The sequence below is a fragment of the Thermobia domestica genome, chromosome 6, assembly GCF_964235325.1.
Source record: "Thermobia domestica chromosome 6, izTheDome1.hap1.1, whole genome shotgun sequence".
In the NCBI taxonomy this organism is placed as follows: Eukaryota; Metazoa; Arthropoda; class Insecta; order Zygentoma; family Lepismatidae; genus Thermobia; species Thermobia domestica.
Window position 1 is genome coordinate 161,373,655 of NC_137459.1, and position 17,714 is coordinate 161,391,368.

The 17,714-nt window shown below is 36.1% G+C and overlaps 1 protein-coding gene across 1 annotated transcript in view; it reads right to left on the bottom strand.

Moving 5' to 3' along the window:
- The window catches only part of LOC145688295 (complex I assembly factor ACAD9, mitochondrial-like), a 46,994-nt gene that overhangs the window by 28,668 nt on the left and 612 nt on the right, over window positions 1-17,714 (bottom strand). Inside the window, exons 2-3 of the mRNA XM_081762298.1 lie at window positions 11,590-11,798; window positions 4,330-4,566 (exon numbers count right to left, since the gene is read on the bottom strand). Of these exons, the coding sequence (XP_081618424.1) occupies window positions 4,330-4,566; window positions 11,590-11,798 (446 nt within the window). The remainder of the gene's footprint in view (window positions 1-4,329; window positions 4,567-11,589; window positions 11,799-17,714) is intronic.

Consider the following 17,714-nt stretch of genomic DNA (forward strand, 5'->3'; position numbering starts at 1 on the left):
ATATGCTGTAATTCCTTTTTCTACATCACTGACACTACTTGAAAGAGGTCTCCGTAAGAGAACGAAAATTTGTAATTAAAACTGAAAATCGGGAGGCAATGATGATCTTGTACCAGCCTTAGAGTGATTAACTTATGAGGGGCTGCTGAAAAATTAGTAGCCCAACCGAGAAGGAGTGCAGGTAGAATGATGAAATTGTACAGTTTAAAGAGCATACCTCTGTATACACAAATACAAATTTTCATATTGATAAATTCTTTTTGTTTTTTAGGCTCCTGAAATGATTGTATGTGCCCAAACAGCGAATTTCACGAACATCGAGATCAGATCTGTCACCAAATTTTTGTTCCACCAAGAGAAGTCACCGAAGCAAATTCATGAGGAAATCAGTGAAACACCACGGACTCTCATATGCAGCAGCAATTAAGAAGTGGGTGGCACAGTTTAAACATGGCGATTTCTCAACACATGGTGTTCCACGTGCAGGATGGTCAAAAACAGTGAATGTCCCCGAAATCATAGGTGAAATTCATGACATTACTCTTCAAAATCGCAGAATGTCGACAAAACGTGTGGAACAGATTATGGGCATTTCTCGGGAATCATTGGTATCATAATTCATAAAAAGTTGGGAATGCGAAAGCTCTCGGAAAAATGGTTTCCCAAAAATATGTCAGCAGATTAAAAGCGTGAAAGAGTGAGGGCATCAAATGAGGTCATCTGCCATTTTGACCGTAAAGTCGGCCAATTTCTGTCACGAAAAGTAACTATAAACGAAACATACCTGCACCACCACGATCCTGAAACGGAACAACAGTAATAGAGTTACTCAGGTTCCCCTCGCTTCAAGAAGTTCAACTGATGATGGAAGTCGGATGAGAAAGTGTTTGCAACATTTTTCCGGGATAAGGATGGAGTTGTACTCATAGACTACCAGCCCAAGTGTCAGATATTTAATGTAGAGTATTACTCTACATTACTCACAAAACTAAGTGCAACGCCGCAAAAAACTGAAAATAGGAATTCTGCTTCTTCAGGACGATATCCCTGTTCACCGAGCACCAAAATCACAATTGATGTTTCATGATCTAGGGCAGTGGTTCTCAAACTTTCCGATAACGCGGACCCCCTATTCATTCGGAAAGTGATCTGCGGACCCCCTTGCAATACTATCTGAAATTTCACATAGTATTAAAAAATATACTAATTAAAATTACCACTGAAAAGAAAAAGATCGAGAAAAATACTGTAATAAGTAATTTATTCTAAAGATAAATTGTTTCCTAGTGAACGAAATTTAGATTGAAAATACAGTAACTTTCAAGACTGAAAACCACTTTTTTAAAAGAAAATTCACTTGATAAACAATGTTCTCAAATGTGGGGTCACTAATGTGAGGAATGAAATTCTTTGTGTTTTTCCATAATTGCACTGAAATCTGGAATAAGTTTTGTCACCATCAATCTTAGGTCCGATTCCACATTAAGACGATTTCGTTTTAAGGTTTTAATACTACAAAGAGCAGAAAAAGTCTGCTCACATAAGTAAGTGGTAGGGAAAGGCATCAAATGTTGCAATGCCTTTTTAGACAACTCTTCATACTCACAGCGCACACGCAACCAAAAGCTACAAAGTTCATTTTCTTTGAAAACGTTTTTCCAGGAAGTGTCGCAGGATAATTCTAATAGTTGTTCTTCTTCTGTGTTAGAGAGATTCATACTTTGTATGCCATCGATTTCTACATTACTGAAAGGATTTTCAATCCAACCATTACCGGGTTGTGGAACAGGGAAATATTCCCGAAAATTTGTGGCTAATGTTTTCAAATGTCCTACAAGTGTTTTGTGCATTTCACCAGACAGTTTTTCACCTGAAAAATCAATGAAGTCCTTGAGCACTGGAAATGACAAATAGTTATTGTTTTGTACTCGTACTGCCCACAGCTGCAGTTTCTTAATTGTAGCTTCAACTTTACTCTCAACCTGGAAGATATTAACATTTCTTCCTTGCAGGCCTAAGTTCGTTGAGAAAGGAGAAAATATCCACCAAATAGGCCACTTTACACAACCAACCAAAATCACACAATTTCTCGCTTGAAAAAGAATGTTGCTTGTCTAAAAGAAACAAACGTACTTCATCACGCAGCTCAAAGAAACGACATAAAACTTTGCCTCTTGACAACCAACACACTTCAGTATGTAAGAAAAGCTGAGTGTGTTCACTGCCAATTTCTTCACATAAAACTGTGTAAAGACGGGAATTTTGAGAACGTGATTTAATGAAATTAACAAGTTTTGTAACTTCATCCAGAACACATTTCAAATCCTCAGGCTGGTTTCTCGCTGCTAAAGCTTCTCTGTGTATAAAGCAATGAATCCACTTTACTTCTGGTGCTAAAGGTTTCACTCGAGCCATTTACCCTGTCTTCAAACCTGTAAAAGCACGTGCTCCGTCCGTAGTGATACCTACACATTTATCCCACCTAATATCGTCGTTTACCATGAACTCATTAAGTGTACAAAACACATCTTCTGCCGTTGTTCGAAGAATTTCCGTACAGAACAAACACTCCTCACAAATTGTCTCTTTACACTCAAAACGGATGAAAACCAACAGATTTGCCTTTCCGTCTATGTCTGTACTTTCATCAAGTTGTAAGAAATAAAATGAGCTACCTTGAATTTTTGAAATTAATTGTTCTTTCACATTGAAAGACATATTGTCAATTCTTTTAATTGTATCGTTGGAAAGGGGAATTGAGTTTATTTCCTTAGCAACTGCATCACTTACCATAATTTCACACAACTTTCGCAGCTGGTAGGATTAAATTTTCCGCAATTGTGTGGGGTTTCCCAGATTTAGCAATTAGCAATGACACATGATATGACGCTAAAGTAGCTTTCGCGTTAGTATTACCAACCACTGCAGTCTTTGACACTACAGTTTTACTGCGCTTCATCTCCATGAGTTTGTTTATAAAAAAAATCTATCGACTTACCAACGTGTCCCTCATGTTTCTTCTCCAAATGTCTTCGAAGATTAACAGGTTTCATACTTGCGTTGCTCAGTACTTCAGAACACAAGACACACTGAGGCTGTTGGCTGTCATTACTGCCTATGTATGTAAATCCATAACGAAGGTAGTCATCACAATACCTGCGTAGTTTTCTCTTCTTTTCTTCACGTTCACTTGTAGTAGCTTGCGAACATGAAGGCTCACTTTCAGAAGCATTGTTCGACTTATCACCAATAGTTTTTCGTTTCACTGCAGACGATTGCAACCATCGATTCATTGCTAACTTAACAAATATCACCACAAAAGAAAGTTGAGCAGCTCAAGAAACAAATGGCTGATGACAAATCAATGTGTATACATCTGTTGCTTATCCCTCTCCACTTATGCGGCACGTGTCATGCCATGAACCCGTGATATCTATGACTGTCTCTAATATCTATTCTCTTTAGTTAAACTTTTTCCCTTTCTATTGTTTGATGGAGTGTTGAAGGTGTAAAACATAACTATCGCCATTAGCTGGAGCTGAAGGTGTGTGTGGAGACGTCATCCTCAAATCCCACTCGAGTTAAATTGACAAAGAAAATGCACGTGATTAAAACTGGAAAGTGATGCAAAACCAAACCAAAAACTTGAAAAGGTGAGGGGCAGTTAAGCCGAGTTTTTCTTATCTAATCACATTATCTTGCTACTGAAGAAAACAGAACAACATCGAGAGTGTAGTTTCTCTTTGTTGCTTAAGAATACAACAAGTCCCAAGATTTGGTTTTCGTTATTTTTAATTGATCACTCTTGAAAAATTATTATTATTATTATTTTTAATCCCAGAATTGGAGGAGGCTTGATGTTTATAAGCATAGGAATGACTAACATTTGCTTTCTTTTTAAAGAAAAGAATCTGGAATTGGTGGGAGCTTTCCGCCACTTGAAGATGAAATCCATGAAATTCCGAGGTGTCATGCAGTTAATGTACAACTACTTTTGAAAAAGTGCCCTAACAAAGAAGGAATTTCTCTCATTTGAAGTACTCCTACATAACGGTTGGTCGGCTTCAGGGCAGAAATTGTGAAGTGGGAAAACATTTAAATTTACAAACGTCGATATAATTTCTAATTGCTTTCTTTTTAGTAACTTAAAAAAAAAATACCTTTTATATAACAGCTATGAGTTCCATTTTATTACAACACATTTAAATTTTTAGGCGTCGCGGACCCCACTTTGAGAACTACTGATCTAAGACGACTTCAAGTCGTCATTACACATTTCGGTATGAACCAATTATGTTGTTATTATCCAGAGAACAATAATGTACTTACTTCAGTCTTTGCAAAAACAGTGAAGAAGTTCGCCCATCCACCATTGGAAATCCAAATCTTGCTACCATTCAGGATCCACGCCTTTCCATCTTCCGTCAGTTTGGCACGAGTTTGAATAGAAGCTGCATCAGACCCACTACTTGGCTCTGTTAAGCAGAAGGCTGCAATCCATTCTCCTGACGCTAATTTGGGAAGATATTTTTTCTTCTGTTCCTCGTTACCAGCTATCAACAGTCCCTAAGAAATTAAACGATATAACATTAAAAAAATAAAATAAAATATACTTATAACAGCTAATAGCAAATAACGTTGTTTCCAAATTATGTTTTTTGTATAAATTTCAAAATGTTGCACCACTACTTTAACACCTGACATAAATGAATTACCAGAAAGTAAAAGAAAACAATTACACTAAAGTATGTATAGAAGAAAATAGTTGTAAAGCATACAGGTGGGCGGTTCCATCTTGGACGTTTCACAAATACTTTTCTGCTATTTAATTCTTCTCTTTCTCTTACTATTTAGCTCAATTTCTAATTCACAAAATGTTTAGTGAAAGAGCTTAGAGTCCTACTTTATCAATAAGTATGATTATTTTTTCTTTACCTTCTAATAAATAATTCATTTTCCAATTCTGAGTTCCTTGGTTCTAACTGTTCAGCATTCCCTGCACGTATTAAGCATTAAAATGCGCGCGCGCGCGCACGCACACACACACACACACACACACACACACCAAAAAAAAAAAAAAGAAACTTATGGTGACGATAGAAATATCACAAATATTACATTACCCAACCTTCTACAAGCAGGGAAATATGTCACAGCAGTAATTTAATGAAGAAAATGAAATGAAAGGACTACAACATTCCAGTACTCAATAGAAACAAATAACTGTTCATATTCAGTGATTACTCGAATGCCATCTTTTAAAATAACGAAATCACATTGAGTCAGGAATCTATTTTGTACTGTGTTGATTCCCTATGAAAGTCAAAGAGCATACTTTCAGCTCAAACAAGAAGTTATGAACAGCTTTTCAATTGTAAAACACACAAATTCTCAAAACATATCTACGTCAAATTAAGTTTTAATTACGAGTTTTGTCTTTAACAATAAACACGCATTTGAAATTCCATAAAGAAGATAATCTCAAAACAATAAGAGTGTTGGAAATTGCTTGAAAAAGCTACCGAATGTCTGCTTTTGTAATGGAAAATTAATGGATTCCAGCCATTTAATTTCCAGTAGATAACAGGGCTTCGCACTAGAAACTATTTCCATGTATGTAGTGCTAATGAGACTACCACGTGACCCTGACATTCAATACCACACCCATCTGGACACTTCACAGCTTATTCTCTGTTCTTTAATTTTTCTTTTCTTTCCTCCTTGTTTCTTGCCTTCTCTTCCATTTCCGATGAAGCATGCAGCGAACGAATTCACAGTGTTCTTTTCTAGTTGTGATTACATTTTTACTATTTTCTCGTAATTCATATTATATCCTGAAATATATTTCATCCCTAACCGTAAATAATCCCCTCCCACAATCCAAAAAAGATCGGACTTGCAACAATCCTATAGTTTACACTCTCAACACAAAAAATCTCAACCTCTCTTTACACCCTCTAATCTCGACGAAGAGTGTCTTATCCCACGACCCGACCTCCGAAATCAATCAACCTAAATTCCATACCATTTATTTTCCCATACCCGCAACATATGCTAGAGGACTACAGTTCAACCGAAAGGAGTAAAACCTAACGATATTTTCACATAGAAATCTATCACAGCACCCAGAAAATCATCTAACGACTCCTCTCTAACTGTAATCCCCTCAAAACCTACATATCCTTTACTTCTAATAAACTTCTCAAATATCCTCCAAGCTCATTACATTACATCTGCCGAATGCTAAGCAATCTTAATATTGCGTCCTAACTCTATCATCATCATCCAGCCCACAGATAAGAGCTATATTACAGTTGATCCTCAAAACTATCGGTCCGAAGGCCTACATTAACTTCCCAACCACATCTATTATTTATCTATGGAGAAGAGGCTTTCTAATGGTTTCCTCACGATCCACATTTCCCTTGCGAATTTCTAGTTTTGCGCCCCACGTTATGCCCTTTAGGTTAGAGACGGATGATGGATGAAAGTGAATGATCATGAAATAACTGGTGGTATGAAATTGTAAGAGGAAATTGGAGAACCCCGAGAAAGCCCACAATGCTCTACCCCTGAACCAACGTTCCCCCCAGATTTACCTAGTTAGGAATGTCCCCTTGAAGGCCTATCCCAAGCTATTACTCGGAAAACACCTAAACCATTAAATTCTATATTCTTACCAAAATACACAAACCCAGCAACTCACGAAAACGAACTGTTTCCAGATTTTTCCCATGAGTAACATCCCAGGGTTATGCACTGAGATTAAAGGAGACAGCGATAGCGATAATGAATGGAACAGTGGAATGAAGAAAGTGAAAGGAAACGGGAAAACCGCGAGAAAAGTGATAGTTTCCACAATTGGACCCCCGAACGCATCTGCTTTCTTCGACTATCACCTCCAACTTCTGGGCGCAGGAACTTAAAATTTTGTACAAATGTCCTCCCGAAACTGCCACCATTTAACTGTACTATCATACCAAATAAGAAAGTATCTCCTTGGTCTTCATTAGAATTAGGAACTAGATTTCTGGGTTTTCGGTGCCTACGCCATGTTAGCCCGTCACTTATGAGGAATGACGTCCCTCGGCGATCACATTAACCGAGGAAAGGAAAGGAAGAAAGAAATGGGGAAGGAAGTGGCCTGGGATTTGTATGTTAGGTACCATCCCGGCATTTTGTCTTGTGAAAATGAGGAAAACCTCAATCAAGATGGGTGGTCTGAATAAGCTTTCATTTTTTCGACCAGTTTCCCTTCCGGGAATCAAACGCGGAACCACTTGCATCAAAGACGAGAGCGTTAGGGACTTCGCTACGCGGAGCCACTCCTTGGTTTTTGCAAATGGCACTCCATACAAACAACTTTTCCCCACGACAATTGTTTGTTTTTCCATGATCTTTTAAACGATGTAACATACAATATATCTAGTCATTTAAAACTGTCGGGTTACCCTTCAGAGCTCTATGGTAGGAGGCCCAATGGACAAAGAGAACGCTTCATTTGATGCGCCCCCTGACATTTTGCTCTCTCACCTTATGTTTCATTCCCTTATCTCCATTGTTTGTAATTTATAAGCACCGCATGCTCTATCTGAAACATATAGTATCTGATATAATGATCTTGCGCAGAACATCCTGCACAAAGGAGACTTGTCCAAGACATCTACTCTGAGCTAATTTTATCTGAAAGAAGACTGCATGATGTGCGAAAATATTATCCAAAATATGTAATTCAACTCCCCTTCTCTATAATACCTCCAATCCGTATATGTACAGCGACAACAGTGGTGGTGTACTTATTAATAGATTTGAGTCGTAAGTTCAATCATGATGCATAAACATCGAGTATGATGTAGTATTGACTCATAGAACGTATAGAAAACATATTTCAAAATACTATTCACCTAATTGTATTTCCATTAGGAAAATAATTGGATGAGTAGTATTTTTACTGAATATGAGAAGTTACTCTTGTTTCTTTTCTTTATTTCCACTCAACTTTTTAAAATATGTATGTATTTTCGGCATATTTGGTTCACAGGGCAACTTGACACTTCGCTTTGTATCATCATTATTCTTGTTGTTGTTCACATATACACTCGTTTTCTCCATATATCTTTCAATTCTATTAAATACCATGATGCAATATACATTGACTACAACCGACATTTATTGATTTCGTTGACTAGACCCTATATAATATTCGGATTAATTTCAGGATATATGTAAAGAATATAAACATGCAAAAACCCAAAAATACTTTCCAATCTTAAAAAAGAAACCAAGAAGAGAGAAACCGGGAATACTTTGCTGTACGGTTCGCCCTTTCTGTACTCTTCCTTTCAGTACAGATATTCAAGATATATTTTTCGGCCAATGCAGGTTTTTGTTTCAAAGTAAAGCCATTAGACAACTATGAAAATATTCCCCACCCACTATAGTTCATATTAGCCAATCCTTATGAACTAAATGCAATGAAGGCAGAGTGCTATTTTAACCAAAAGCCCCAAACCACATAATGCCCTTATTTAAATTTCCATTACCTCCATATTAAATTGAAGTTTTTCTTGTGCAATGTTTGTCATACTGGACTGCAATTACGAGTCAATTCATGCATTTGCACTGCCTGTTCTTGTCTTTTTATTATATCCTGTTGCTCACTGTTGTCCCTGAAAATTACAGTATAGCTCATTTAGGGATCTTCTTGAGATCCTGCAAATAAAGGAAAACTATTACCTAACCTCGAGAGCCCGAAAATATAAAATTTTCCAGAGCTTCGTTGATGTTCTGGCCTGCTTTCTGCAACATCTATATCAACGTTACAAAATATGTATTCCTTACGTAAGCCACACAGTATAACTCTTTACACTTAATAATATATTGTGTATAAACGAAAACTAAAATCGTGAATATATGCGAATTTGTCATTCGCTTCACACTGCAATTACAAGTACCTCCTTACGATCACACATCTCCCTACTCAGCAGGAAACAATTGTGAGAGAAAAGTCTGATTCGAATACTTTTAAATTCCTAGTGCTTTTCTGCAATCATATACTGTCCAATTTTCTGAATCATCAACACAAAAGAAAACTGTATACTTCATTGCTTGGTGGCTGCCAGAGATAATACGGTAAATCCATTATTATGAAATATATAATAAACATACAGTCAGCAGCCTCTGAATAAGAGCAAGTTTTTGTAGAGGTAAGTTATTTCTATGACATCATTGATTTTTATATACAAAGGTTTTATTTCGTATCAAACATAACTGCAGATTGCACACAGAAATCTTGAATATTTAACGAATATATATATATCCTCGTTAACTCGTTGAAGCAGGCTCTTGTATTTAACTATGAAAACTTCATTAAGGTGGACCAGTATCAATAACCAATTGCTAGTTTTATTTGGAATGCAGGTCCTTCTCAGCATTGGGTATATGACACATTTACCTATAGTTCAAAGCTCTTTCTGCCTGCTGGTTCATATTTGACCCAAAATCAGAAAAGCAAATTTTACGGAGAGTTGTGTAAGTTTACATTCTTTTCATAAATGTTAAGCCAGAAATGGACAGTTTCTGATATGTTCCCAACAGGCACTCTCATCTGGTACTGGCTGTGCAAAGTTGTAGTAGAGTGAATGTAGGTGTGAGGAATGGCGCGCTGCTTGCTAACAAAATGTGATTTTTTTTTTAAATATTTTATTTATTTTATAAATAACACACATATACTAAAACTAAAAATATGTCGTGAAGAGCGAAAACTTCTAGTATCTGAACAACATAAAATATTTCACAATATATAGATACGATACGTTTATAAAATACTCTAGTTTTAGATCTAGGTTCAAGTTTCGAAATATCTTAGCTTGGTTAATTCAGGGATTCAATTTAGTTAGAACTAAATGAGTACATGCAAGAGGTACATGTGTATATTTAGCTTAAGGTATCTGACTTATCCCCTATTTCACATTATTACGGTACATATCCCTCTATTTCACGTGCACTCTCATATATGGACACGGACAATCTCCCCCACCCTGCGCAACATGTTGCTAACAGTCTATTTTACCTCTTCATAAAACAGGAACTACTTTCAATTCACATGTATTTAGGGAAAAAAAAAGGAAAAAAAAAACGACTGTCTGCATCTTACAAATAAATCTGTGTACAATACAGAAGACAGAAACCATTTCAAATGGTTCAACTTTTTTCAAGTGTTGCTGACAGAGACAACGTCGTGGAGAAAAATTATAGAAATTGCCTCCGTCCCCGTAAAATCTGAAAACAATGGGACAAAAATGAAATGAAGTTTCTCAGTTTAACGTCCTACGATTTTTGCCCCTAAGGCTAGGGAAGACAATGATTAAAGCAAGTGAATGATGATGGGAAGAACTGGTGGGATAAGAAACTAGGAGGAAACGGGAGAACTCCGAGAAAACCCACGGACACGATGCTGTCAATCACAAACGTACTTGGCTGGCAATCGAACCAGGGATCCCGTGCACCAGAAGTAACTGTTTCCATTTATTTTTAACGAGGAATGTACAAAATTTCATCTTCTTAACATATTCGTGATATATTACTTTCTTGACATTAATGTTGAAGTCTCAGTGGGACTCGCAGTTCATTCTCACCAAATAATTTAACAAACATTGATTCGATGGATCAGATTTCTTCTAACTTGGGTTTATTTTACGATTATATATCCATTCAATTTGAACCGTATTATTATTATTATTCTAGTGACTAAATATTTTGTAGCTCTTCTTTTTATTTATTCTTACGAGATTTCGGCCTGAGAGTTTTAGCTCAGCGAGATTTTGGGCGGCGAGGTTTCGACCGCAAGATTTTATCTGTATGCCATAAAATACTAGGAAATGTTTTTTAAACGTCATGCATATTGCATATCGTAATACCTATTTAATATTTATGCATGCTAGGCTACTTTATTAAGCCAATATGGTACTTTCTAAAATTGCAAAATCCAGCGAGACCCTATACAAGTTCGGAAGAAAAGGGCTTGAAATGAAATGAAAAATGAAATTTGTGAGTTTTACATCAACACGGTTATGCCGGTTAGGCTAAAGGAGACGGTGAAGATGAGTAATGAATGAAATGGTGGAATGAAGAAAGTGGGAGGAAACGGGAGAACCCCGAGAAAACCCACGCACACGGTGTTTGTCCACCACAAAGTTCACTTGGCGGGAGCAGGGTTTGAACCCGAGACCCCAAGAAGAAAAGGGCTTATCTGGATGCAAGGATGTGAACAAACTCTGGGGGAGATGACTGAGATTCATCTCAAATGTAGATTGGACTATGTGAATTCTATATTCCAAAAGCAGATTGTCCTAAAATGAATGGAACATACTCAAAAAGCACGAAACATGAACATTAAAGTCAATGGAAAATCAATGAAAAACAAACAATTCCCCCATTTATCTCAAAAACCAAAAAAAGGAGATGGCTGAAATTCAGCCCAAACGTACAAGAGAGACTATGTACATTCTATATTCCAAAAACTACAAAATTGTTCAAACTGAAGTGTATACTCTACAGATTCCTAGTGATACATATATACACACTTACCTTGTATCCAATTGCTTGATGAGCAGCCAGTGTTACAGCAATTGAACCATCGCGTGATATTATTTCCCCCATTCGTGCGTACTCAGTTGCAGACAGATCAAGACCACCATATTCAGCAGGAACCATCTGTCCAAATAGACCCATCTCTTTCAGAGTACTTAAAGTATCTTCAGGAATTTTAGCTGTTGCATCTATTTGTTTTGAATCCACTGCACAAGAAAAAGGAAGGAAAATGTAAAATCGAAATTAGAAACAAAATAATTTCCCTTGTTATATTTTATAAGATGGAACAAACAAATCTGCGCTCACAATAAAATAGTATTAGCGTTTCTTTCAGGCATAGCAGTAACTAAAGTGATATTAATTTACTGACACTAAGATGTACCAGAAAGGTTTAAACTGTTTGATACTGATAGAAACAGATGGCGTTAAAAAGAAAGTTAAATGTGTTTTGCACTAACATAAGAAAGAAAGAAAAAAAAGTAGTTTAAACCAAAATAAATAAATTTAAGAGCAAAAATCTCATAATTCGAGTGAATTTATGAAATATCCTATCTGAAATCATCTTGAAGAGTGTTTCCCAATCTATAGTCCGCGGAACACTATTTTCATTAATTTTGTTATCGTGTTGACACACCTGGGATATTTGTAATACACCTTAGTTCAATTTGAACTGAGAAGAATAGAATACCAAAAGATAATGGAGAAATAACAAAACTACCAACCTTGGCTGAAAGATCTATCACATTAGGTGAGCGTTAAATTCATAATATTACGCCTAACTGGTACGATCGCATTTTGTTTCAATACCTCCATCTATAAAAATACTGCATTGTCATAAATTTAATGCATTTAATTTTTTGCATTAACACATTTAACACGTTGACCGCCATTATATACTTTGACCTTTCTCATCTGTGTGCCACGGGCAAACAATCCGCCGCTAATACTTTGTTTTAACCCCATAAATGTATAATTTTCTTTGTGTATGGTTTTGCATACACGCGGCGTAGATATTAAATTTTGACGTCTACGCCATATGTGTGTAATAGCATACACACCTATAGAGCGAACGTGAAAAAGTGCAATATATATTTGTGTGTATGGAAAACCATACACGAGGCACTGCATGAAGAAGCCGTGTGTATGGAAATCCATACGTATGGCAGCCAACGTGTTAATGTTGCAAAGTTTGAATTTATCATTTTATTCTAATGATATGTAAAGTATACTTTTAAAAATCACCGCCCGTGATTTTTTTTGATTTCACAGAGGGCCGTGTAGAATTAATAGTCGTCATAAGAGGTTTGCGATATCAGAAAAATTAGGAAATGCTTATCTAGACTTTTTGCATATGTACATGTAAGAATGGTTGAGAACGAGAGTGAACTCAAATTATTCGTATCTTTATTTACGTTTGTTATTGATGTGCAAATTGAATTAAGTTGTTGTATTTCTGACTCATTGAACTAACTTGGACTAAATTAATTCTTCTCTACTCTGTAGTTTTAAAATTTGTCCATTTATTTTAGTAACGTGAATAACTCTGTGCAATTTGTATCAATTTGTACAACACATTTCTATCAGGCGTCATTCGTGGATAAGTCGGTAGACTTGTCTTTTTAATCAAGAATCCCGCGTTTGACTCCAGTTGGAGAACCATTTCTAAGGAATGTAAACCGTATAATGATTCGGATCCCACTGCAAGGTTAGGGTTGCCAGATTTTTTAGAGAAAGAAAAAAGAAAGATCTTACGATCTTAGGGGAAAAAAGAATAGAAGATAAGTGATATTGAGAATTCACATATCACAAACATATATGGTTCACATAGTAACGCAGAATAACTTTGATTGGGAACTGGACAATTTCATTAAAAAAGAATTGCAATTCATAAAACAAACACAAAGAAAGGATATTACAAGTCTCAGTGGGAGATCATGTGGCTCGGACTCCACGTTAAGTCACACGTCCTTGTCTCATATAACTTCGATGCTGAAAGAAACACTACACCGAAACCCAACCAAAGAAATATACTACACAAAACTTTGTTGCCTTTTAACTGTATTTTAACGAAGACTGCATCCCTTAACATTGCTAGTATTACATTCTTTTTTTATGCGTTCAAAAACACTCGAAGGACATATTCACAAACACCTTGAATTATGCGTTTATTACTTCACAGTAGCTTCTGTTCCTCACACATCAGTATATTACGACCGATCGAAACTGCGATAACATCCAGGACCATGATTCCTTGATTTTTTTTTTTTTAAAGTAATATACCGTATTACGGGGAAAATAAAAAAGGTATAACGTGCAAGAAAAAATTACAGGAAAAACGTAAAATCTGGCAGCCATATTTAAGCTGTAGGTCTCGTAAACCCTTTAAGATTGTGCCAGTTGTTCTTAAAATGACAAAAATGTTACTGACACTGTTTAGCTTGCTATCCGCTTAATTCCGTGAAATATTTATGGGAACATTCTAATGAAGCTATATGCTATTATTAATTCATAAATTGGCAACTTCTGTGGAACCAAGTGTGATCACCTTGCAAACATCAATGAACCAGACTGCGATTTTAACGCCAACAAAAGCAAGTTTTCTAACTGATAGATTACCAGTCTATTAGGGTATAAGATACACTAGAAATGAGAAACTTAGTTCAGTTTGGCGTGCTAAATGAATAGCAAATTAGGTACACAAGAAAACAACTCAACGCTAATTTCTAGTTAAACAAATACTTCAGAAGGGATATCATCCAATAATTGGGCAATAAGTTTTACTTCTTACGAAATAACGTCTTAAAATAGGAATACAAATGATAGGCATAGTAGACGAGTTGGTGATAATATAAAACACACCAAGAACCCCACTTTTTAATTTTTTTTTTAAAACAAGCACTTTAGAAAATGTAAATACCTTTTTCCAGTATTTAGAATGATATTGTGGGCACACAAAATTTAAGGAGAATAGTCCCGCAACTTCACTCCTACTATGGACATACTGTTTACCGCCGAAATACTCTAACATTTTACCGAAACTGCCTTCGCATTTCAGCGCAGTCTAGGGTTTTTGTTATATAGTCGCAAGTATATAATAATTGACAGGAGAAACAAACATAAACGAAATCTGATTAATATGCTACGCAATGTTAGTGTTCCTGTAGAAAGCGATTCTAGCATTCTCTTTTCATTTAGTGCTACACTCTGGTAGATCTCCATTAAAGAGCGTATTTCACAATATGCAATTGAAATCGACTTGCAGTTCTCATTGGACTTAATGTATAACTGTCACTTTCAGCCTACATGGTTATAAGCACAGAATGTACGACTGTTTAAACATTAAATCAAAGGTGAACATTTTATTTCATTATTTCTTGTTTTCTAAAATCATGTGAAAGCCAATGTAGCTCTCCCACCAAATAAATGCACCATTTCTCGTATACCAACAGGAATTATAAGGCAAGTTATAGCACATACGGTAAGGAAACATAAAACCTTTAATAACATATAAATAATACAGGTTTTCCGCAATAATCTAAGCATTTATAACTACTTATGGATGTCAAGTTAGACTAGCTTCAGTATTTGTCTTTGTTACTCGATGCAGATCCCAGAAAATTTGCCGCACCTGTGCAGGAAAATTAAAAAAAGGCCAACAGAAAAGTATAAAAACATGCCTGCTATGTGTAGATGTCTTAAATGCACGGACGATAAATATTTTGAATCTACTTCTTTTAGCAAAACTCAAAAAATGTGACTTCACAGGTTGTAACTTAAACTAGGGAACTAGGGATACCACCGAAAACTATTTACCATGTAACGCTGTAATATATATATATATATATATATATACATATATATATATATATATTATCATCTTGATTTTTTATATTGGAATCCCTGCAGAAAATTTTTGACTTACAAAAGCTCATCGCAGAAAGACAAAGAAAGTTCTGCCATCGGGATACTGTTTGGATTACGCTACGTCGCACAGCTAAATGGACCATATAGATGAGTATGCTAATAAAAAGTCGCACAATTAAGTGCCACAAAACTCAGCAAATAATACTACATCCTTCTATTGTCAGACTTTCAAGTACAATTTAATTTGAATACACAGCTATCTTAAAATGTGAGAAATCATTCGTGTAGGTAAAGCGAAATTCAAGTACGTCCTTTTGTAGAAAATGTGAAATACAGTACAAATCCTTACAAAGCTTCAAGAATAATTGTTCAAGATCATATGACTAGTGACAGTCAGTACAATTAACGAATTAACTGAGAAATGCTACATAATGTAGTTTCCTAATTTTTCAGTGAACATCTTTTGTACATGTTCGTTACTCAACTTAGGTAGGTTGCTAATGTTGCGGGAAAGAAGTCACAAGTAAATACATATTGGTAATTTTGGCATTTCTACCTCTTCCACAGAGAATACTTTAGGTATTCATAGTCAGAGAAATAAGCATGGAAAGAAATGTGATTGCACATATCGATAATACAGGGATGATACTTAATGTCGACAACGATAAACAAGTGCAGGTGACTTGAAGTATCCCCGCATGTGCACTTCGGTGACCTAAATTTCTGCATTCCTTGGCTACTCATACTCACTCATGATCCAATACTCCTTAGTAGTTTATTAAACATATCCTTTTGTGCAAACATAGCTAGTAATCCGTAACTAAGTACCGAATTACTGTACGGACCCACATATTTATAAAAATATTTTAATAGATTAGTGTGTAAATACTCGAAATATGGGGTTAAGTTCTAAAGTTGGTCGTCCGTTTCTAGCAAAAGTTTGAAAATTTACAGGGAAGAAATGGATAATTTTCTCGTTTGTGTCATTGATAATATATAACGAGATCGAAAATTTTGTTTACTTGTTATATATAAGCAGTTGTAAACATGGAACTAATTGGCAAGCGGAGAGAACTACTCCGCGCAAGGTTACCGAATAATTGTATTGTGGGAAAGTAACAGGCATGTGTATTGTCAACATGGGTAGATTACATTAGATTTAACCATTCTCTGGACCACGTTTCCTGCAAATATACGAAGACGATGCGGTGGATGTGAATTAACATTGATATAATTTGTAAAGCAATGCGTTGAGAATGAGGAAAATCTTTTAAAACTTTGTGAAAATCATGAATTAATGAATCTAAAAACAAATTGCACAAAGTGTGCTAAGGAAGTAAATGCGAAGAAAGTTATACTTTTCAGTGCAATGGTATCTCTTCCCATTCAGCTGTAATAAAGACAGAAAACGTTCCCTGCGGGGCTCTAACCCACCTTCACTCGCTAGCGCTCGCCCGGCAATACTATGTTGATTAAATATTAAAAGTTTGGTACAGAAAGGGACCAACATAGCTACTAACCTATATGGGAGGGGAGACCTGTGCTCTAGAACTTTTCCAATCTAACCAAACGGAACCTAACCTTTCTCCCACCTCGTGAGGTAACGAAAGCGAACAGGAAGTCAGTAAACAAAGTAAAAATTGAAAAATTTTAAATTTCCATAGCTTTTCGTACACTTTCGGTGGAGAACCAGAGGAAAGACAAACTTCGGAAAAAATGCCGAAATATGTTCGCCCATGGTAGCCATTAAGCACAATATGCAAAGTGAAGTAAAAACAATAAGGATACCATTAGCCACTCAGGAATAAATACATAAGCCAAGACGTAAGGCTTTTTCGTGTCATACACAGCGTTTTCCGGTATCCTCATTTATGTGTGTAACCACTGTCGCTGACGCGCCTGCTTCGAACGAATGCAGGACTCTGTTAGGACCCTGCCATATCTCGGTTAGATAACATTCATGCTTTTAAGTGGCCGCCAAGCACAAGTTGGCTAGTGATTTTTGCACAATAGGTTTTACCTCATGCGTACACTGAAGCTCTCCTAAACTGAATGTGCACCGAGAAATGCAAGTCCACACCCCAGAAATGATAGTTTAAGGTACAGAGAGTAGATTACTGAAAAATAATATGCAATGAATTTATGTATGGATCCGTACATCTCTGCACTTCGTACTCTTTAAGTAGGAACTATATATGAGGCTAATTTCACAACAACATGCACCAAACTTAATCTGCACACAGAAAGACAAGGCCTTT